The 24,012-nt window shown below is 31.1% G+C and overlaps 1 protein-coding gene across 1 annotated transcript; it reads right to left on the bottom strand.

The window, feature by feature from the left end:
- Nucleotides 1–10,222: 10,222 nt before the first annotated feature.
- Nucleotides 10,223–13,401, bottom strand: LOC18589551 (beta-amyrin 28-monooxygenase-like). Its single transcript, XM_018126579.2, has 3 exons — nt 12,403–13,401; nt 10,921–11,108; nt 10,223–10,764 (listed from the first exon to the last, which is right to left on the bottom strand). Exons 1-3 carry the CDS (start codon nt 13,355–13,357, stop codon nt 10,465–10,467), a joined length of 1,443 nt encoding a protein of 480 aa, XP_017982068.2. The 5' UTR covers nt 13,358–13,401; the 3' UTR covers nt 10,223–10,464.
- Nucleotides 13,402–24,012: the final 10,611 nt, after the last annotated feature.

Here is a 24,012-nt window from a genome sequence, read left to right as displayed (position 1 = left end):
AAGCAAATGATCAATTTTGAGATGCTTAAAACATTTTTCACATAAAATTAAGTAAGAGATAAGCAAGCGATGATAGTTGCAAAGGGTTTAGCAAAGAACCAAACCAATATGTGAAGGTTTTCAAAAATAAATCATAGTGCATAGAAGTAAATCAAGACACAAGGATTTTGTAGTGGTTCAACTTTCTCAAATGCCTACATCCACTCCCTTAGCTAACTAAGGAATTTCCAATCTAGTCAAAGGATTCTTGGTTTTTAACGAGACCAAGTGATAACCCTTACACAATCCATAAAGGGATTCTTACTTTTTAATTGGATCAAGTGATAACCATTACACTAACTTTTTATTCGAACATTTGGCTCATTGGTTGGTGCATAATCCCTTTGCCTAAAGAGTTCATTCGAATTCCCTTTCTCCCAATTATAAAAAAAAAAAAAACCTTTACACTAAAGTTAGAACCTTTACAAAGAATAACAAAAGTGCCTTTAAAAGGTGGGTTTTGCTAGTTTAGTATAATGGAGTAAGAATGTCTAACAATGGATATTTTGATAGGATATAAAGATTGGAGTGTAAGCATACAGAAGGTTTTAGCTTAGGTAGGCTTGGTTTTACTTGGTTTTCTTTCCTTTTTGTTTCTAAAGACCATGATCGTCAAGAATTTGACCCTTTTTCTTTCTTCCTCCTCACCTTGAATTGCTTTCAAATGGTCCTTTTTATAGTTGAAGAAGTCTTGGAGTCGTTGAAGGTGATTAAAGCAAGAAACTAGCCATTTTCCTTTTAAATTTTCTGTCTAATAATCATCTAAAGTTGAGTATAGAAGTTCTATAGTTGATCCACTTCTAGAAATCTTTTTTTTTTTACATAAGAGGTTAGGGGGTCAACTATAGCTTTGTCAGGGTCGACTATGGCTTCATTTCTTCACGATTTTTCATTAGTCTTGCTATAAGGTCGACTATATAATTTATAAGGTCAACTATGGTTGTGTGTTTTTCAAGTTTTTTCATCCATTCTTGCCCGTTCTACCGTAGGATCAACTTGCCTTGCTCTAAGATCAATTGGAGCTTCTTCTTTTTTTCAAGATTCCTTGACATTTTAGCATGTAACTTTGGCCATATCTTCCTTACGATCAAATGTTGAGTTGAGAATGAATTTCATGGCTTGAAACAACCTTGCTAAAGATCAAACATCTTTGAATGTCTTAATATAAGCTCCACCACTTGTGAACCTAATTTGCAATTTCAAATATCTTAAAAGTAATTATTAGGGAGATCATGAGGAGAACTCATTCAAGTATGTTTAACACTCATATAACTAAGTTATTCCAGTTTGTAGACATTTATGAAGTGACTGTGTGAAAGTTTAATAACTTCAAGAATTCACACAACTAAGACAATCAAGCTTGTAATCCTATTAGAACAAATGTGTAGTATCCCCGTATTTTGATACGGTGGCTAATAAAGTTTACGGATGCCAATTAAGGTTAATTACCGAGTTAAAAAGGGTAATTCAGAAGTGAACCTATAAAATCTCGATCTCCATAGACACATAACTAGAAGTAGATGCGATAATACTGATCAGGGGTAATTTCGTAATTTCTCTTGGTGAGCTCTTACGAGTGGGTTTTTTTTAAGCTATTAAGGTCTAAATAGGCCTAAGGAATGAATAAATGATATTTATGATGGTAAATAAATGAAGAAGATAAAAATAATGATAATTTCCACGATAGGGGCAAAATGGTCATTTTGCATCTCGGGTCTAAATTTTTATGTTTTCGTGAACTCAAGTATTTCTAGACTATTATGGACCTTGCCCTAGTGTCAAAAGAGTAAAAGGTTGCGCAAAGGATGAGAGGAAGACAAAGTCACCATGTTAAGGGTATTTTGGTAATTTATGTGAGAAATGGATAAACTTTAGATATAAATATCGAAGGCTCCAGCAATTTCCAGCAGCTTCCAGCCATTTCTTCTTCCTTTCCCCTCTCACGTTTCTTCATCTCCATGGGAGCCTCCCTTAAAGATTCCATAACTTTTTCTCTCTAGCTTTAATTTCATGCTTTTGAGCACTTTTTCATAGAACCTTTTGTGCTCTTTCACTCTCTCACCTTAAAACCCTTAAAAAATCTTACTTCCATCTTTTTCTCACTAGCTAGACATGTTGAGAGAGAGAAAGTGATTTCCCTTGTTAGCTTGAAGAATTTTGAAAGAGAATTCAACTATAAAACCATCAAGGTGAATATAAGTTAGGGTTAAATTTCTTTAGTTGTTGATAATGGCTAACAATGGGGTTTGTGAGTGTTTTATCATTGAGGTTGTTTATTCACTCTTAGGGTGAGTAGAGTAGTGTGAATAACTAGCCATTTAATGGCAATTGGAAGCTAGTTAGGATTAACTAGTGGAACTTGATTAGGAAAAAGCTTTTGGATTATATTAATGCCAATTTGGGTTGGTTGTGATGTTGTGTGTGTATAGGTTCCAACAAAGCCTCACATGTCCATTTGGAGTATTAGTTGAGGTTAGAGTCAAGAAAAAAAAATCAACAAGACCGATGAGTGAACTTGCATTTCAAAATTTGCTTTGGGAGATGTAAATGTATTTGGATGAAACATTTGAATGATTTTATCCAACCTTTGTTTAAAAATGTGTGCTTGGGAATAAGCCCTTGATAAAATGCTTTGATATTGTGAAAATGTGAAATGTGTAAAAAGATGAATCCGTGTGCTCCTATATTATGTTGGTATGTATGTATATGAATATACATTGTGCATTGATGAATAATGTTGTGTGAGGATGTTGAAGTGCGCGAGTAGGGAGTGCACACATGATGATGTTAGAGTGTGAGAGTAGGGAGTGAACACATGATGATGTAGAAGTGTGCGAGTAGGGAGTGCACACATGATGATGAATGCATATGAATATATATGTGTGTGTTATAGAAAGTTATGAAAATATTTGTGATTGTGTTGCAAGTTGGCATTGTTAATTGCTCTCAAATTGCTTTTCATTTCAACAAGAAAATGGCTTTTGATGTAACAAGACCCATTTCAATTAAAATGCTTTGTTTCTCGCTGCAGCAAGATTCATTTTCACTGTATCAAGAAACTCTCGGGTTTTGGGGATCACACTGACCTGGTTCTCGCTGCAGTGAGAAACTCTCAGGTTCTAGTGCAGTACTTTCATTTTGACAAAGATTTTGACCACCTTCCTCTCCGAATTGGGAAAAGTGATAAACATAAAAGTTGTAGCCCTACTTCTTATCTTTCTAATGGTCCAAAAATTAGGTCAATTGAACTCCTGTAGTTGGAGATATGATAGAGAAACTAAAACATATGCAAACAAAGACTGTTTCTCGCTGTAGCAAGAAACTTGCTACCATGCTTGCTACCTTGCTTGATTTTGACCTATTTTTCACCTATTTAACTTCATGGATTGATCATGGGTTTTTGCAACACTATGAGGTTATTGATCAAAGTTTGCAATGAGGGGTTTTTAGTAAGAAATTAAATCAATTGCATTGGTTTTGAAACAAATGCATCATGATTTCCAAATTCCTTCTATCGATTGTTTGTTCCCTTCTTATGTTCACTCATTGAGTTTTATACTCACGTTTTTAAACTTCATGTTTTCAGATTTGGAGGCAGTTGGGACCTAGATTGAGTTGTTCACATATGCTCGCCTTCTTGGTAGGTACTATGACATCTTAGTAGCTGTACCTTCACCCACACCCACGGTCATTCCGCTGACGATCAGGGGTTTGTTACCTGTGAACACGTATATGTAATGTAATCTGCTAGGATCCATATTATAAGTCAATTATGCATATTTGATTACCAATACCACTATGAGTTGGCAAACAGGTGACATTATTTTGACATAATAAAATTGTGAGTTTTGAGTCATTATAGAATATTACTGAAATTTTTTAGTTCAAAATTTCAATATGTGGTTTTAGAAATGATGGTTGGGAATGATGATCAGGTTTGCATAAAAAAGCTTGCTTGGGCTTAGTGGGCTATGCCCATTGGACCCATGCGTCGATCATGGGCTGTGACAAAATGTATGAGAGTTAATCATTTCACGAACTTGTCAAGTATCACTCTAGTAAAGCAAATGCAAATTTGAATCATTTGGTCATAATCAAAACTATATTCATTTTCAAGCTAACAATTTTAAAAGAAATTAATATAAAAGCTATTAAATTATCTATTTATAAATCTTATTTGATGTATTGATTTAAAATCCTAATTCTTAACATAAGACTAAAATTATCCTAATGTAGACTATAAAGAACTTAGTTTGAAAGAAGGAGAGACAACATGATTTGAATGAATAGTTCTTAAGTAGTTAATTACTCATTTAGAAATTTATCCAAGTGTTTTGTAATTTTTGTAAGTTATTTGTTCAAATAAAACAATTGATTAACAAAAAATCTTTCAGATTTTGGATAATGAGTGAGATGATGGTCACATGTATTGTAAATAAATAAATTTTGATAAAAAAAAGTGATTTAAATTATTTTATGAATGTTAGTTTCGCATTATATTTAATTTTCTATAAGTGTTTTATATGATTATATCAATGATATTAATGTTTAAATAAAGATTTATAAAATATAAATTGATTTTTTTTTGTTGCATTGGGAAGTTGAATATTGGCATGGATTATATATTTATATTCATAAAAATAAATAAATCAAATTTGAAATCAACAAAAAAGAAAATACTGATGAGATTATGAACTATTTTTAATTTCTTAATTTGCATGTGGGTGGGTATGGAGGATGTTATATGGGTGAGATACATGCAATACTTACCTTAAAAATAATAAATATAAATTCGGTTAATTAAGTTAACCGATTTAAATTTTTTTTAACTGACCCGACTTAGCTAACTTAATTGAATTGATAGTTTTAATCGACTTAACTAAACTGAATTAGCTGACTTTTATTGGTTAAGTTAATTTTAATGGACTTTTGCTCACCTCTAAGTGAAGGTATAACATTTTAGAGTAGAAATAGATATACAATTACATTAGAGCTTTGTTTTTTAATTATATAATTTTATTGCTGAATTCCAGTGCTAATTCGCCTTAGACATTGGTTACAAAGGAAATAAATCAATAAGAATAGCATAAATTAAAACCCCACAAAAGCAGTTACCGTGGACTTGGGGAAATCCAAAGCAAAATCGTAACTATTCATCAGGAAATACAGATATATTCTGGCCATTCTTGGACACAATAAAGACATCCCATGCATTAGGTACATCTGAAACCAAGTAACCACAACTTTCTCTATGTTGTAGTAAGAAGCTTCCCTGCTCACTAATTTTGATTAGACTATTAGGGTCCTATAACAACTTAAATAATCTAATTTAAAAAGAGTCCTTCACCAAGTAGGAGATTTTTATCTGATAGCTGAAATTAATCCATATCCAACCATTCAAAAAAGATTGGGTCAAACGCTTAAATCACAATAGCCATATGTACCAAGTCTTACACTTTCACTTTCAATTAGCATAGCTTTTAACTAAACATCTGAACCAAACTCTTACTTTTATTAATTCTAGCTTTCGCTAACATGTCCACTTCTTCATTTGCTTCTCTAAAAATATGTGTAACCTTGCACTGGATTGTTAGATTCTTTAATTGTTCAATTTGAAGCAGAACTTCTCTAAATCTCTATGGTGCATCTTGTAGTCTATCAAACCACGTTACAGCATTTTGAGAGTCACTCTCAATCCATAGCCTTATATGATTACACATACTAGTACTAGTAAAGATAAGCAAAGCTCCTTTAATCGCAAAAATCTCCACAAAATTAGAATCATGCTTACCTATGGATTTTGTTAGTGCAGACATCTCAAAGGGGAATATACCAACAAGGGGGTTGAATTGGTATATTAAAATTTCTTTGAAAATCTAATTATAAAAATAAAAACTTTTTCACCAAAAAATATTTTCTAGTTTCAAAAACAAGTTTTTTCTCTTACAAGCTCAAAGCAAATAATACCTTTAGAAGGTTGGTTTTGCTTAGTGAGTACATGGAGGAAGAGTTTGGTAGAGTTAAAGAATGATCACAAAAGATGTGAGTGAAAACACAAAGAATTTGAAGCACAAGATAGTGTCAGTTAAATTCTACTACGTAAGCAAACATATCGAATAGATAGTATATAAGCAAACAGAGTATCGATCCCACAGAGAATTGATCTAAAATTTTACTAAGTACTAAAATTAGAACAATTTAGTTTTATTCAAATAATTAAAATCTAAATTCTAATTAAACTAAAAACTACTTAACTAAAACTAATTTAATTAAAAATTAAAGCAACAAGATAATTGGGTAAAAAGCAAATAAAAAAAGCCTAGGGTTATAATATCCCTCACATTACATCTAAATCTTAACTCTCTTCCTAAACTTATTTCAATAGGTTGAATTGCTAACTTAAAGTCCTCAATTATTTATAAGGGTCTCCAGACTCGTTTTATAAAAATATCTATTTTAATCAAAACACCATATCCCTATGTGAATTGAAATTAAAATACTCATTAAGTTTAGGATCTAATCTAGCTATATATGGCCTATAGGTATATCTCTATCTTATACGCAAGTCAAATAATATCAATTTAATTGGTGGCCAAGCAATTAAAAGTATTAAGAACAAATTGGAATAAACAATTCAATTCCATTGAAAAGAAGCAAGAAAGAGATTAAAAATTTAGATTACATGAGAATTCAATTACAATCCTAGAAAAATAGTTTAGTTTATAGTATCTAATAAAAACTTTATTCAAAGAAAATTAGCCATTAATCCAAGTCAAAGCGAATAAGAAAAACACAAAAGTAGAGAGAGAAAACTAATAATTGAAGTTTTGTGATCTTGATTCTCCCTTCAATTCTCTTCCTTTCTTGCTTCATTGTTGGCTCTTTTTTTCCAAAGAAATTACTTGGTGCCTCCCCCAAGAAACCTCTGTAAAAGGCCTTTAAATAGCCTCCAAAAACCCTAGCTTTCCAACTCCCATAAGCTTGTTATTTTTGGAAAATACGGTGAGCGCCGCGGCTCTCACAGGTTCTGTCTCAATTCTATTCTTTTGGTATAGTACTTTCACTTCGACAAAGATTTCGACGTCTTTCCAATCAGAACTGGGCAAAGTAAAATTTGTAGCCCTACCTCTTAACTTTTTAATGGTTCAAAAATCATGTCATTGGGATTTCTGTAGCCAAAGATATGCTCGAAGAACCGAAATATATGCAAACAGAGCACCAGTCTATTATGCACCTTTCTTCACCAATTGAAATTATTTTTTATCCTACTCCTACAAAAAATATAAAAATAAATATAAATAATATAAAACTAACATTATTAACTTAAAATAAACATTTAAATATAAATTAAACTAAACTAATAAAATAACTAAAAAACACTTAAATTTGATCTTAAATCTAGTCTAACTTAGACTAATTACATATTTAATCTCCCATTAAATATATGTATTTGATGCACACATCAGATAGCTCACAAGCTTTTTGGAAAAATTTGAGTGGCTTGCTCTGGCTTGGTTTTCCTCTTTTTTTTTTCCTTTTCTTCTTCATTTCATTTGATCCTAGATCAAATGATCTTTTTCTTAGCTCTTTTTTCTCTTAAAATGTGTTGGAGAAGTCTTTTTTATAGTTGGAGAATTCACTCTTGGACAGAACATACTTAATTCATATCATTGGTGATCATAACTCCTCACTAAACTTCCATAGTAATTGTGTGAGAGTCAACTCATATTATACATCATGTACATAAAATTTGTTCTCTCAATTACCATTGACAATTCATAACAATACATCCATTAATTTATTATGGAATATCATCAATTTCATAATCTAAGATCTGTCATAGTTCACATAATAACATTGCTAATCATGAGGTTCATTCCTAGAAACATCAAAGTTGTTTATCAATATCTTGCCTAGACATTGTTCCTCTAGGAGTTGCATGCAATTTATAAGCATCTATTAGTCTAGACGTAACATTTCTAGACACATATATCATATCACAAGAAGCATATATGCACATCAAAGTCATTATGCTCAAAATTTATAAAACATTCCCACTCACCTTGACACTTTGCTCTTGCAACAATCAATCTAAATTCTCCTTATCATACAGTTACTCTCAACTCAGTAGCAAGCTCACACCTTAATTCTCCCTTGCACATAAAGCTCACACCATCCATTATTCTTAGCTTTCAGTAGGTTTCAAGCATTTTTAAATAGCTCCACTTCTAGCTATTTGTCATACAAACTCAAATTCCTTTAATTCATAAATAATATACTTAATTCTCACCTTAGTAGCTAGTTTGACTCATTGAAATTCCAAATCTACAGCAACTTCAAGCATCATCAACCACCAAAATTGGAATAATGAAAATTTTAACTTATGAACCATTGAAATTGAAAATTGATAGGTTAAAAGCTTTAATCTTACCTCTAGATTGATTTTCTAGGCTTGAAATGCCTTCTCCAAACTTCAAATTTCTTTGGGTGGGACATGGGAATCCAAGGGCTGTATAGAGAGGTTTTATTTTCCTTTGTTTTCAAATGGGCGAACAACACAAAGCTCATATATATATATATATTCAAATTTACATGCAAGTATCGATACATTTGTAAATGTATCAATACATTTTCATGGATTTTCTTCAAATCTATCGATACATGAGGCAATGTATCGATAGAAATCACATAGAATGCTCTCTACACAAATTGTATCGATAAATTGAGGAAATCTATCGATGCATGTTTCACAAAATGTCCCCTAGCCGAAATCTATCAATATATTTGGACAATGTATTAATAGAAATTACATAGAATGCTTTCTTCTTCAAATCTATTGATACATTCTTAAATGTATCAATAGAAAATTCATAAAATGCCTCTTTGTGTTCTTCCTATTAAGAATGTATTGATACATTTACTCCAAATTGCATATTTTCAACACCCCAAGCTTCCTAAGTTCAAATTTCAAACTTCACATTCACTTCCTGCTTACATTCTCATCTTAATTCATCATGAAATGCTCAACATCATTACATAAACTCATCATACAATTCAAATTCTCATTCATGCTCTATGCCACATAATATATCAGTCAAAACTTAACATAATTTGATTAAATGTCATATTCATCTATGTGCCAATTAAATGCACAATATTATTCATGTGCCAAACATATGCACAACATTATTTTGAGCCTTCACATACTTATATATATCATCGTCATTCACATATGAACATATTCATATCATCTTCCCTTAATTCATAATCATATACATCAAGGTTCAAATTAGCTCTTAATTTGTTTGACTTCCATGCATAGGTAATCATCAAGATCGCGGGTGTTACAAATTTGATAAGTTTATTTAGTGCCAATTTGTGACAATTGAAGTGGTGCACTCGGGTCATGGTGGGAACATCATCGGTGGAGCCTCTACCATTATTCTAGTTCACTGACCACCCAAAACCCTTGTTGGATGAGTCTTTAGGCGTGGATATACCGTGTACAAAGAATAGTCTCTCCACCAGATCGGTCAAACACTCAGATTTTTTTTTTTTTTTTGTATGGAAGAAGATTTTCCATGACTAGTATCATATGGATATCTCCGAGTGTTAGGAGAAAGAATTGAAGAATGAGGAAGGAGGAGAAATAAAGGATTTCTACATGCAGATTATCGCAAATCAACTTACAGATTCTTGAAATGGTTTGAGTAACAAGCAAACCACATCCAATTGTGTCAGGAGGTCAAACAATGATTGTTTTTTATCCAAAGGCAAATGGGTAGTAAAGAAATGATATCTAATGTAAACAAAAAATCCAGTAATTGAAATATTTTTAATTAATTTATAAAGCTGTTATTTGATATTGAGTTTTACAAGTTACAAGTTTAAATTTAAATTAATGATTCATATTTATAATTAACATATTGATCTTACACTAAGGTCAATTTTTATTAGAATTCATTCATTTTCATTTATTAATTTATATATGTCACGATAGATGGACTCAATTTTATAATAACAAGGCAAATCCTGGTGCATATTGGCTAGTTAGATCTATCAAAGGAATCAGTTTCTTCTAGTTCTCCTCAATTGGAAGATCGTTTAAATAAGCTCAGAGATACTTCTCAATGATCTTATTGATTTTGTTTGCAAGAATTAGTTAATAGTAATACCATGGATGTTGTGAAATAAGGTATTGATACCCGTCAAACCATGTACCTGTTATATATCACAATAAACAAAAATTATTTAGTATTCATTTTACAACTATAATGTAAAAAAGCTAACGTAATAAACAGAGACGTAGTGTAAAATGTGCTGATGCTCAAACATGACAGACCCAAGAGTTGAAAACAAAAATTACAATTGCTTTTGTACTGCAAGAGAGATAACGAATGTGTTGACTCGAGAGGTAAAGCCACTTTAAGCTTTGTGAGGATAAAGGTGAACTGGAAGACCCTTTGCAGGCATTGGCATGGGGTCAACGATAATCTTCTCATCAGGAAGCAATTTCTCCCATTTGAACCTTTTGACAAGATTGTGCATGAAAACAAGTATTTCCAATCGAGCATATTCCTTGCCAGGGCACATCCTAGGACCTCCACCAAACGGAACGAATGTGTAAGGAGCTGGCCCATTTCCTTCAAACCTTGAAGGGTCAAATTTCAGTGGTTCCGGGAAGCATTCGGGGTTTCTATGTGTTGAGTTTGCACTCCAATATAACTGCACAAGGAAGAGGGACTTAATTAAGAAACAAAGAAAGTTAACCAATTTTTTTTACAATATATATATATATATATATATATATATATATATATATATATTATATTGTTTTCATATTGGGTCAAAAAGATTATGAATGGGAGAATGAGGAGTCACCTTCCAGCCCTTTGGAATGGTGAAACCATTGAAAATGAAGTCATTGATGGCTTCCCTAAAAGCACCTTGTAGTGGTGGGGCAAGTCTCAGCACTTCACAGGCAACATTCCATGAATACTTCATCTTCTGGATGTCGTCCCAATTGAGTAATTCACCAGGGGCTTTTGAATTTGCTATCTCAATTTGTTCTGTACAGGGAAAAGGAGGGAAATTGAATTCCAGGCAGGCATATCCGCCAACTTGCTAGTTCAACTGTTGTTGCCGGCTCAATGAACAATATATACCATAAAACAAAGACCGCCCCAGGTATATTTTCAATCGGCAAGACAAATGGTTTTCTAACAAGTATAATATTGGATCATGACATTTGTATTTACTTTGGAAGTAGGAAGACTTTGTCCTAAATTTGGAGAGGTCATCAAGCCGTTATGATTGGTTCACATATGATGTTTGAGTCTTAGAATTTAGGTATTTTTCAATTTACGGGGGTTGGTGACTTGTTCAAATTTCAGTATTTTACACGCACTTGACTAGATAAATAAGTATATAAAAGATTTAGTTTATTCAACCAACAAAAATAATTTCTTGCACCATTGAAGGTTGATTGAGGAAGCCCATGCATCTATTCCAAACTCAGACAGCTTTTGTTTTTTTTATGAGAATTTTGGTTCACACTAATTTTTGGAACTTTCGCTTAAAACTAATTCAAAAGTGACCAGTTATATTAATTTGACTAATAATAAAGTGAACTTTTCTTTCCTTTCCTTCTCTTCACTTCGTCTTGGCTAACTTTATGTTTCTTGACCGATTTAATGTAAGTTAATGAGAAAAGCACCAACAGGAAAGGGTTCACGCACAAGGACATAGAGGAGCAATAATAAGATGTTAATTTGCAAATATATGTATAAAGATTAAGAGAAGTTATTTGAATAATTTATACGTTTTCATATTGCATATTAAGAATAACAATTCAATTTGAAACCAACTGATAATTATAAAAATTCATTTAAGTTTATTAAATAAATTTTAAAAAAAAAACCAATGATCTAACAATTTATAATCCTTAACAACTACCTTTATGTTAAAAGTAAGTTCCATTTTAGGCAGCTATATTATCTATTTACCTTACTTTCTAAAAAAGATGCCAAAGTATAGTAAAGGCAAACCATTAGAAAAAATTTACCCGAATAAAAACATTGAATAAATGACTAAAATATATACTTATTATAGATAAAATTACTAAAACTATACATTTTATTTCCAAAAAATTATTATATGTTTAATTTTTATTACTGAAAATTATTGTTTGCTTTTGTCATATATAAAAAATGCTTTTCACTTCCAATGATTAAAAAGTAACAATCAATTGATGAATAGTTGCATGGAATATCTCCGTAGAGCTGAAAACCTTCAATACGTATGGGAAGTATAACAAAAAGAAGAAAAAAAAGGGAAACAAGTGTAAAGGTAGAGAAAACATACCCTTGTAAACTTCTTCATACATGTGAGGAAGCTCTGCAAGATACTTGACAATGAAAGTGCAGGCAGCGCTGGCCGTGTCATGTCCTCCAATCAATAATCCAAGGATCTTGTCAGCAATATCCATCTCGTTCATAAACTGTCCATTCTCATCACTCGTCAACAACATGTGGGACAGTATATCTTGAGTTGGTGACGCCTTTCCCTCTGCAAGATCTACCTTTCTTTGCTTGATGATCTTCACAAGCTCTTTTCTAATGAAATTTGATGCCTTTATGCCACGGTTAAATGGGGTTCCAGGCAGATCAATGGGAAGAGAAATGATCCCAGAAGCCAAGAGATGGAAAGGACCCTCAAACTTTGCTACGTGGTTGGGATCCTCGATACTCAAAAACAAACGACAAGCTAACCAAAAGGTATACCTCTTTGCAAGCGGGAACACCACCACTTCATCTTTGTTTTCCCATCCCGAAGCAAAGTGTCTCTGGGCAATAGTATCCATGATACCTATATACCTTTGCAAGGCCTCAGGTTTCAAGAACTGAGGGAGGAGTTTCCTCATTTTTTTCGATTCCTCTTTGGATGAAGTTTGTAAAGAGGATGGGAAGATTTTGTCAACCGAGCTTGGCCACCATGCAGTGACAAGCTTGTTCTCGTTAGAAAACAAGAACTTGTTACCGGCAGCACCGCAGAAGACGGCTGCAGGCTCGCCAAGAATATTGGTCTTGAAGACCTGAGAAGAGTACTTGGCTATGCGGTCGAATATGAACTTTTCTGGGTGGCCTTTCCATCCGGTAGACAGGAACTCGAGGCTCTCGCCGACGATGGGAAGGCCGGGCTTGCCTGGAGGGAGGTTAGGGGCGGAGTAGTTGGACTTATGCCTGTAGAAAAGGACGAAGAGGGAGAGAGTTACAAAGGAAACAAAGAGTAGGAGGAGGGAGAGATAGAAATGCTCCATATTGCGCTTTGTGGGATCGTTGGAGTGTGAGTTTGTTTGCAAAGAATAAGGGGTTTTTTATAAGGAACACTTTCACACCTTGCCAGCTTAAGTCTTTTAAACTAGCAAAACAGTTTGTACCCAAAATACTTAAAATTACAACAACAATGTAGTTTGTTTCAACGAGTTTGTCTTTTTGTGAGATGGCGTTCGAGAGTGGCAATGTCAAAGTCAATTAAAGGTAGCGCCCCCATTTTTCAACTTGGTTCGGCCAAGATTGCATTCCATAACCATTTTAATTTTACAATTATATAATATTTACTCTCTCATTTCCAAATTTAATAAAGTTTTAGAATTCAGATATAAAAGCTAAATAATCCCACTTAGAGTTAGTATTTCAATGAAGCGTAGCATTAAAACTATTTTTATCATGTAATTTTACTTTTTTTAACCTTTATTTAAACTTATTAGCTTAAATAAGTTCTATAACTTAAAAGTGAATTTGAATATTTGATTCAGTAGTTGATGTATATAGGATCATCATGCTCAAAGAATAAGGTTAGAATTTTCCTTCTCCTATATAAAATAATTAACTGAAAAAAGAATTTGCAGCAAGTAAACACTTAGAAAAAGAATCAGCAACTTTGTTTTGAATCCATTATCATCGACTTAGCAAAATACTTAATTAGGGTTCGATTCGGATCATCATCTATTTTGTTTTTAAAAAAATGTTTTGTTTTGGCTTTTCATCATAAAAGTAATTGAAATTATTGCAAGCATAATAATCAATACTAAAAAACCTTTTAAGAAATAAACAATAAATAATCATATGATCTAATGAAATAAAAATTAATAATTTTATAAATACAACTATAATATAATTTCATACGTATTATTATATTATAATATATAAAATATCATCTATTAAAAAAATTCTTTTTATATGCATTTCATTCACATAATATATATAAATATTAAGATAACTAAAACAATTACTATAACCTAATTAAATTTTTTTTTTTTGCAAAGGAAATGGTTCACTAATTTTTGGGTAAGTGGTTTTCCACCTTGAATGTAAGGATCCATGACCATGATTTACTAATAACAATATTAAAATCAAACACAAAAAATAAAATTGTGTAGACAATAATTTAATTTTACGAATACAACGTTTTGGGTTGTAAATAATTTCTGATTGGCAATGCATCTTATAAAAGGGAAGCAGAGCCTGATGTCTCGTTCTCATTTGCTTTCCTTTAGCGTAGAAATGGTGCCTTTTGTTTTTGTATCTCCTTCAGTGTTAATATCTCATTTCCATTATAAAATACCCAAATGTAGCATCCAATTTGCTTGATTTTGAAGGCATCAGTAAATGTTCTTCATTTCTAGGAAGCCTCTCCAATCTCTCAAGATATCTGCCTCACTGAAGAATGAGCTGCTTCATTTTCTTGATTCTCTATGCATTAATGGCTGCTTGAATTTGTTCCAGGGTTTTCCCCTTTGTTTCAGGAACCACTGTGACCACAAACAATGCATTGATTGCAGAATAAAGAATGAAGGTACCATAGGAGCTCCAGCTCATAAAGAAGTTGAAAGTGTAAGAAACTGCCCATGCACCAAACCAGTTCAGTAGTCTTGCTAGGCTTCCGGCTACTCCTTTAATATTATAGGGCATATTGAAGTGAAATTAAATAATATAAGCTGCTAATTAATTCTACACTTATTTTATTATTTGAACATATTAAGTTTATTATGATGTTGCATGTGGGAAAGGATTACTCAAAAAATTACAAACATAATAATTCAATATTTCAGTAAAATGTGTATATATACCCCACTATATACTTTTAAGTAATAACCTTCTATATATATAGACACACACTTACACACACATACATATAAAGTTCAATCTTTTCGTATTTTATTAATTAATGATTTCAAAATAAACTTTTAAAAAAGAAAAAATGAAAATGATAGGGAGAGGAAATTCATAAAACATTATCATATTGATTTTAATCTTTTTATATTCCATTAATTAATGATTTCAAAATAAATTTTTTGAAAAAAATGAAAAAAATAAAATTTATTTGAAAAATCATTTCATATTCTACTAATCGTTGAATTGAACTAGAATGGTACGAAATGTAAAACTTTTGGATTTTAACCTTTTAATATTATATAAATTTATAATTTGAAATACGTTTTTGAAAAAAAAATAATTAAATCAATTTTATTTGAAATTTATAAATGAGATTTTATAAAACAATTATCACATCTCGTTTCATGAAGGATTGTAACTAGCACATGAGTCTACGTGGGTATGACCCACTAGACCTAAACAAGCCTTATTCATCATGCTTGGGTTTAACATCCACCACATTCATACAACATTATAATTATATACGCATTGTCGTATTATTATGAAACATCTCAACATAACGTGTGCATCATAATACATTCATTTATCACATACGTACCATCACACAACCATGGAACTTCTCAACATCAAGTGTGATTTCTATACATACCATATGTGATTCGGCACGCATTGCGTGCCTACATCTCCTATGGTTCTTTCATCATAGTGTTAACATTTACTTGCACCCATTTCCAAGACTCAACACAATATTCACAATTAATAAACAAATATGAGCATATCAACATTTATTTACATAACCAAGTGTCATCCAAGTGCCAACATTAAAAGACTTGACTTGACACATTGCGGAGTGTAATGAACTGAGTAAACTGGAAGAAAGGTATTACCATACCTACCAAGTATAAGCTAAGCTACTACTCCACAAGGCTCCTAGTTAAGCGAGCTACTAATTTGTAAAACAAAAGAAAGAGAAAATAACGGGTAAGTTACAAGGACTCCATAAGTAGATAAGGGAAAAGAGACAAGCAAGGGGGAAAGAGTTTTTGCATCAAACCATACTTTGCAAAAATTCAATATGAGTTTGTAAACTTTAACATAATCCTTTCAAACATCAATAATCTCATTTCAAACATTTTATAAATGCATTAGAAAGCCAAGTTGCCTAAGAATCAGTAACCATCTATAGCTCCAAAAACAAAATATTTGCAAGGAGAAAACGAGAGAGTTCACATCAAGGGTACCGATACCTTCAACTTAGGTAACGACATTATACTAGCTCACAACTTGACCTTCGAGCATTACCTCTCACTTGGAGGTTAAAGTTACTATTAAATCATCATACTCATTAATACCATGATATCCATTCAAGGCAAAACCACAAAATTAAATATTTAAATCACATCATTGTTCATATAAGTACTTTATCATCAACACACATTTTCTTATACATACCATTCACAATGTCAAGTTGGTATTCTTACCCTCACAATGGGCTATATTCATGTGGTACTCTTACCCCCACAATGGGCTATAATTGAGTGGTATTCTTACTGAAATGGCATGAAACTTAGAGATAACAATTATCATACGCAGCGAAAAATAAAAATTTAAACATACCATGCCATGCCGCGACTCATGGATCACCTTGGTGGTTTTAATATAAACAAAATTAGAAGAAAAGTAATCAGAAAAATAACATTACCTTTAAGAAGTGATGTGGCTACCACGATTGTACCTCTTCCTTCTCCAACCCATGAACGCCACAAAGTTTATGTACCATTTGAAAATTGTGTGAGGGTTGTTATATACGAACTTACCTTATATGGCCAATGTATGACCTTATAAATATCATATAAGACTTATGTGCAAGGGATAATGTTTTATATTTAAATTCAAAGTTTATTTATGAATATTTGATCATGAGATCCCTTGGCTATGTATGTTTGATTTGAACTCTGAGGCTTGCTCGGGTCTCGTGAACTTTGCCTGCCAGGCTCGTGTGCAGGTCATGAACACCAGGGTTTGGACCGTGACACTGGAGCCTTGAGATTGACTCTTTAAACCTTAGGGCTCGATCCTTAGGCTTATTTTTCTATCTACAAGTAGCTAAGATCAACCCTTGACCTTAAGGGGTCAACCTTTATGAGTTCTTGTAGCTTATCTTACATTCCCAGCTTTTAGGGATCGACCCTTTTTCATTGAGGGTTGATCCTAAAGCTTCCCAAAATATTTTTAAGTGTTTTCTCTTGTTGGGATCGATCCTCCCTTCCACGAGGGTGGATCCTAGGCCATTCTAGAAGCTTGTTAAAGAGCTTATCATGTTGGGATCGACCCTCCCTTGCTCAGGGGTTGATCCTAGACACATCCAATAGCTCTCTAAAGCTTATTCCACTCCAAAAATCAACCCTCCTTGTTTAAAGATCGACCATTCATGCCTTGTTCTACAAAAATGCTTTCCTTTGGCCTTTATTTAATTCCATTTTCTCATACATCAGTTACCACATTAATTCAACAACATCATAAGAAGAATTTCATGTAAATAAAGTTGGGAAAAAAATTCATCCAACATCCAACATTATCTTAGAGCATAATCCATCCACATAATTCATTAATACTCAAAATCATCAAAAAAAATTGGGATTTCACAACAATATGGTTTTTGTTTGATGTAATTAGGTTTCGAACTTCTATACTCCCAATACATGACAATAAAATATTATTAGTTATTTGAAAGTTTTGAGCAACCAATTATTTATGATTTTTAAATTTATTACACTCATTTTATCGTTATTTATTGGTTTTCCCCATAACTTTCAATGTCCCTCACTTGATTTATCAATAAGTTTGGTTTGGTGGAAGAGGAAGCAGATTTTACTTCGCTGATATCTTAGTTCCATTTTTGTTGGGTTCAATGCTGAGGTGTTGAGCCAACAGTTAGATACCGTGTTAGTTTCTCTTTCCTAATTTTTTTATATATGATTGCGATTTTTTTTTTTGGCTTTTTAAATATTTTTGACTTTTTTATTTTTAGTTTTTATTCCAATGACATGAGTAAATTGATTTATTTAATTAGAGAAACTAATTTTCTAACTTTGGAAAGCTACTATATATTTATATGTATTTGAAAGTAATATATATTTCTTCTGTTTAAGTATATTTGAGAAAACAAAAGTTTGCATGAGTATAAAAAAGTGTAGTATATTAATTATTAAGTATGACTATTTATGGGTAAATAAAGAGAAACAGATTGTATATAAATTGTTGTTAGTAGAGAGTCAAAAATTAAAAAAATAAATATGCATGAGAAAATTAAATTAAGAAGGATCGCAGTGGAATGTGCACGGAGACGCAACGAGGATGCTTTGTTTCCCACTGCATTACTATTGATAATGGGAAGTACTGAGGAAATGTGTGCAAGTCATGTCGTGTTCCAAGCGTGGCCTCAGTCAAACGAGACGGCGCACAATAGTTTAAACGCACACCTTTTCAACAGTCTTGGTCAATTTGTTCATTATTTTTTATTTGATCAGGAAATTACACTCCACTATCATTCTTCAAACTGCTTTGCACTAACCATGCTTGCAAATTCACACTTCCTAACAGAAATTGCCTAATTATTTCAATCAAAGGTTCCTTCAACCATGCCACAAGTCACACTTCCTGCTGTGACGTACGGGTAAAACACAGAAATTCTCCTCAATATACCGTTAAAGTACACTTTGATCTTTTTGTTTCAAAACACAATATTGACCCTTTTAATTTTTCATTACCATTGTCAATAGTTATTTACAAATATGAAAAGTCATAATTACCTTCAAATAATTGAAAAATAAAAAAATACAAAGAATATCATAATCTAGTTTACTTAAAATAAAAACAAAAATATTTTTATTCAACATTTATCAACTTAAAAAATAAAAAAGAGACAAGTAATAATGATGGGAAAAAAAGGAAAAATTAAAAGAAAGAAAAAAAATTATTTAGGATTATTTTATTAACAATTCAAAAAAACTCATAATGTTGAAGTGAAAAAATTAAGTAATAATATTCTAATTAAACTAATTATAATTTTTTGTATTTAGGGAGGTTTTTGTATTTCTTAACCAAGCTCTTTTGAGATCTATTTTAAATTCAACCAACCAAGCTCCTCTAAGATCAATTTTAAATTCAAAGCATTCTAAGTTGAAATATTGTAAAATTTGAGTTATTATTTTTTATTAAATATTGTAAATTTATTTAAATTTTTGTAATTATTATTGAAAATTCACTATATGGTGTTGGTGTCTCGGTGATAATGATTTTGGATTTGCAGTCATGGTGGTTTGTGGAGATTGAAGGAGACAGAGAGATAAAAAAACAAAAAAAAAAGAAGAAGGAACCATTATGCTTTTCGATACAAGTGAAAAGAGAACAAGAGAAAAACAAAGAACAAGGGAAAAAAAAAAGAAAACAATTAAAAAATAATACTTGGTTTAATTAAAATATTATTACTTAATTTTTTTTAATTTTTTTCACTTCAAAATTATGATTTTTTGAAATTGTTAATAAAATATTCTTAAATAATTCATTTTGTTTAGTTTTTATTTTTTTCATCATTATGTATCTCTTTTTTATTTTTTTAAGTTGATAGATCTTGAATATAAAAATATTTTTATTATTTAATTAAATTAAATTATGATATTTTTTAATTTTGTAATTATTTGAGGATAATTTTGATTTTTCATATTTGTAAATAACTGTTGACTAATATAGTGATGGAAAAGTGTTTTTTTTATTTTGAAAAGTCTAAAGTGATAAAGTTAATGGGGTTAACCGTGTATTTTGAAACAAGAGGCATTAAAGTGTATTTTAAAAATATATTGAAGGAGATTTTTGTATTTTACTCTTAAAAGAAACTCGCATACTTGGTAGCATTAGTATGACAGGCAAAAAAATTTTCAGTTAAACGAGAAAACTAATTGGTACCTTACTCATGAAATCCGTAGGTTAATTCAATAGCATGAATAAGCTTTGTTGAAAATTAAAGAGTAAGGTTTATGAAATTAGAACGGTGTAAGACTTGTGTTTAAGGATTGAAGAAGGACAAAGTATAAAAGGATGACTTTTTGGTTATGCTAAAAACAATATGGAGTCGACGATGAACACTGCAGATGTACGCGGTGGCAACAACCGTCCAAAAAGGATACAAGTGAAATTATGATACTTTTGGGTTTTCTTTTGGTCATTTTCCGCAAAAGAATTTTGAGCAAGCAAAAAGAGAAGGGATGTGGCAGGGTGAGGAGGGAGTTGACAACTGTAAGTACCAAAGTTTGCACCCTAATTACTACAAGTTGTAACTATTTGAAGGCATGAAAGTAAGCTTGGAATTTTGGAACCTTGGACAAGTGGGAATTGCTGTGATAATCATGCGTTGAAGATATTGTGAAAAGTATTTTTTAAAGAGTTGATCCGGAAGTGGCACTTTCTTTGGTTTTTGTTTTGAGTAGAACTTGCGGTCTCCAAGCATTTTTTATGAAATTAATCGTACAGTCCACACACCTTTTGTATAACATTTTTAATGATATCAACGAGAATTAAAACTAATAAGGAAACTAATAAAATTTTTAATATTTTTTTTTGTTTTTTAGGCAGACATGAGCTCTAGCCACTAAAGTTGGATAGTAAAAATTTAAAATAAAGAATGATTAAAAAATAATTATATAAAATTATAAATTGAGGGGTGGCGGTCACACCACCACCTTCAGTCTGCCTCTAAGGTTGGGATATTCGACTCTAGCAACCAGGGTGGAGTTAGAACATTTTTAAAGAAGCCAAACAGAAAAACTGGAAGAAAAATGATTTTTCAGATTCAAGTGAAATATCTCTTTATTTTGTGTGTTTTACACAAAATGGTAGCTTCTAGATGAAGCTTTTTTTTATTTTCAATTTACCTTTTCAATTGTTAATTACTAATTAGTATATTAGATTATTGAGCTGAACTGTTGAGATATAACATGTTATGATAAGTTTAAATTTATATTAAGATTTAGTGATTTGGGTAAGTAGATTCATTTTTATTTTTTTAAATATGATAAATTAAACATATTAAGTTGAAATTTATATACTGGACTTAGTTAATAAATTCACAATATTTGGAGAGGTTTAAAAAAATTAATTATATATTAAAATAAAATATTTGGGCGGCCATGGCCCCCTTTGTTATTAAGAGAAGCCGCCCCTCGACCAAATTTTGCCTGGACTGGCGCCGAGCGCTTTCATCCGAGCCATAGAAAGAACATGCCTCCGCTGATTTTATTCCGGGTTTGGGCCCCAGTCCCTCTGGGTTTGTGTCACTTAGGTTTCTAGTTATCAGATTTTGCCAACCTAAATTTTGGGAATACGTCTGAGGAGGTTTAGGTTTTGATATTGGTGGATTTAAAAGTCTCTAAAATCATATATATGTAAATAAAGAGCATCCAACCACATTATACATATTTGCTTTACGTGTGTTTCACTATTTTTCTTATTTAAATACCTTTTGGGTTTGCTCCTGACAAGAAGATTTCATCGATCATATCATTAAAAAATTGGGTTTGAAAAGATACTTGACCAACATGCTTTTAAATATGTTTTTTAAATTCAGCTAGCATTAAACAATTGTCTTCCATGGTTTGATCTTCTCAAACAAGACATAAATAACATAACTTGTCTTGGACGAATTCAATTCTTGCAAACCATGCAAATATTCAAATAAAGTTTGAATAAGGTCATCAATTACTTGATCAAATTAATTAGCCCACAAGCACCAGCATTATCGTTTCCTTTTTTTTCAATTAATATGGTCAATTTAGTCTTTCACTTTGCCATTTTTTCCTTTTATTTGCAAGTATATATTCCATAATTTATTACTGGTGCAAGCATCGTTCTCCTTGAGACTAATTCTAATTAAATAATATAGACCAAAGAGGTGGGGCTCTTTTTTTATATATATATATAAAAGGGATCCACTTACACCAGTTTAAAACTTGTTGAGTTTTACATTTTTTCATATTTTTTATATAATTTTTATTTTGTTAATGTAACAGTTAGATTTTCATATTTTGTGTATAGATCATGCATGTAAAATTTCAAACTAATTAAAAATGCACAATTATTTTTTAAAAATATAAAAATTTAAACTGTTAAATATATATTGTAAATTAAGGTATTCTCTATTGATATAATATAAATAGCATATTGATTAAAAAGTCTAAATTTTTAAGATATTGTGAAATCTATTGATTAATTTTTTAAAATTTATTTCTACAAAAAGTTATATAAAGATGTAAAATAACAAATATATATATATATATACATTCAAGTATTTAGCTCATTAGATAGTGCATTATCTTATTTTTATAGAGCAAAGTTCGAATTTTCCTTCTCTTAATTATATATATATTAAAAGACACAGAATGCTTAATAGTATTCAAACCTACAAGTTGTCTACTTTTCAATTAAGATGGGTAGTTGCAAAGGCCAGGTAAAAAAATATACGAAGAATGAGAATGCATTTGAATGACAAAATCTTTTAGTCAAATACATTTAACCTAATTTTGTGCAATTAAATCAAGTCAAAATCATTTAGTCAAAATTGAGGTTGGTGGCTCTCATTTTTTTGCTTGTAAATTAAGATGGGAAAGTTGATAGTCTTGCCCAACTTACATTTGACTAAGTTTAGCATTTATGCTTGACTTCAGATATGGAATGCCAAACAGAGAATGCTCTACTTTGTGTCATATTTTTCCAAGTCCTCTGCTATCATACAACAGATTGGAGGAATTAAACCCTTTCATATTCAACATTGTGATCATTATACAAACAAAAAACTTTTTTTGATTATTAATAAACTTTGGGTTTTGTTTTTTTTACTGAAAGAATTAATTAATCATAATTAAATATTTTATTCATTTATTACGTCTACAATGAAGATAAACCAGTTGTCAAGATTTGAATCTTGTTGCTACAGGATCACGACCCTCTTATGAACTGCCGACCAAACCCTACTACTCAATAGTTGTTCCTTTTTTTTTTCACCTAAAATTCTATTTTAATTTCTAATTAGAAGATATTTGCACTACGCAACAAGATTTATAACTGGTAAAGATTTTTTGATGATAATATCATGATTTTTGTTAAATATTGGATCGATATGCATTTTTTAAAATTTAATTATCATTTGAGGTTAAAAATTGTGAATGGTATTATTACATATCTTAGCAACAAATTGAATATATATATAGTTTCATCATGCCAATTAAATTTTTACACATGTACAAAGATAGCTTGCCACAATTTGTATAAAAAGTTATTTTATATCCAGTGATGAAAATTATATTCTTCAAAAAATAAGTTGAATCAATTTTTTGGTTTACATAGCAGAGGCATGATGGTAAGTGAAAAGTATATTTTAAATTTTTCATGACAATACCATTTTCATTAAAAATAATTCACAAAATAGTTCATTTAAAAAAATTCTAACTAATTTCTTTTTCAATTTCTTTTTTTCCTTATATTACTTGTCTATTTTTTTCATTTTCTTCTTATTATTTTTTAAATTAAAAAATTAACAAAAAATTAACTGTTCTTTTTCTACACAAACCACAAATAAATTCACCTTAACTATTCTTTTAATTTCTATCTTTGAAATTTGATAATATAAAACCGAATTGCAGACAAAGATTTCTTACACTTTCTCTCACTTTCTCACTAACCAAACAAACTTTAACTCCAAACTCCTCTAATTTAATTTATCTCCATCGCTCTCTCACCCTTTTAA

This window comes from Theobroma cacao, chromosome 9, assembly GCF_053813885.1.
Source record: "Theobroma cacao isolate CCN51 chromosome 9, ASM5381388v1, whole genome shotgun sequence".
Taxonomy (NCBI): Eukaryota; Viridiplantae; Streptophyta; class Magnoliopsida; order Malvales; family Malvaceae; genus Theobroma; species Theobroma cacao.
The sequence above is the reverse complement of the archived record's forward strand: the minus strand, read 5'-3'. Positions and strand labels throughout refer to the sequence as shown.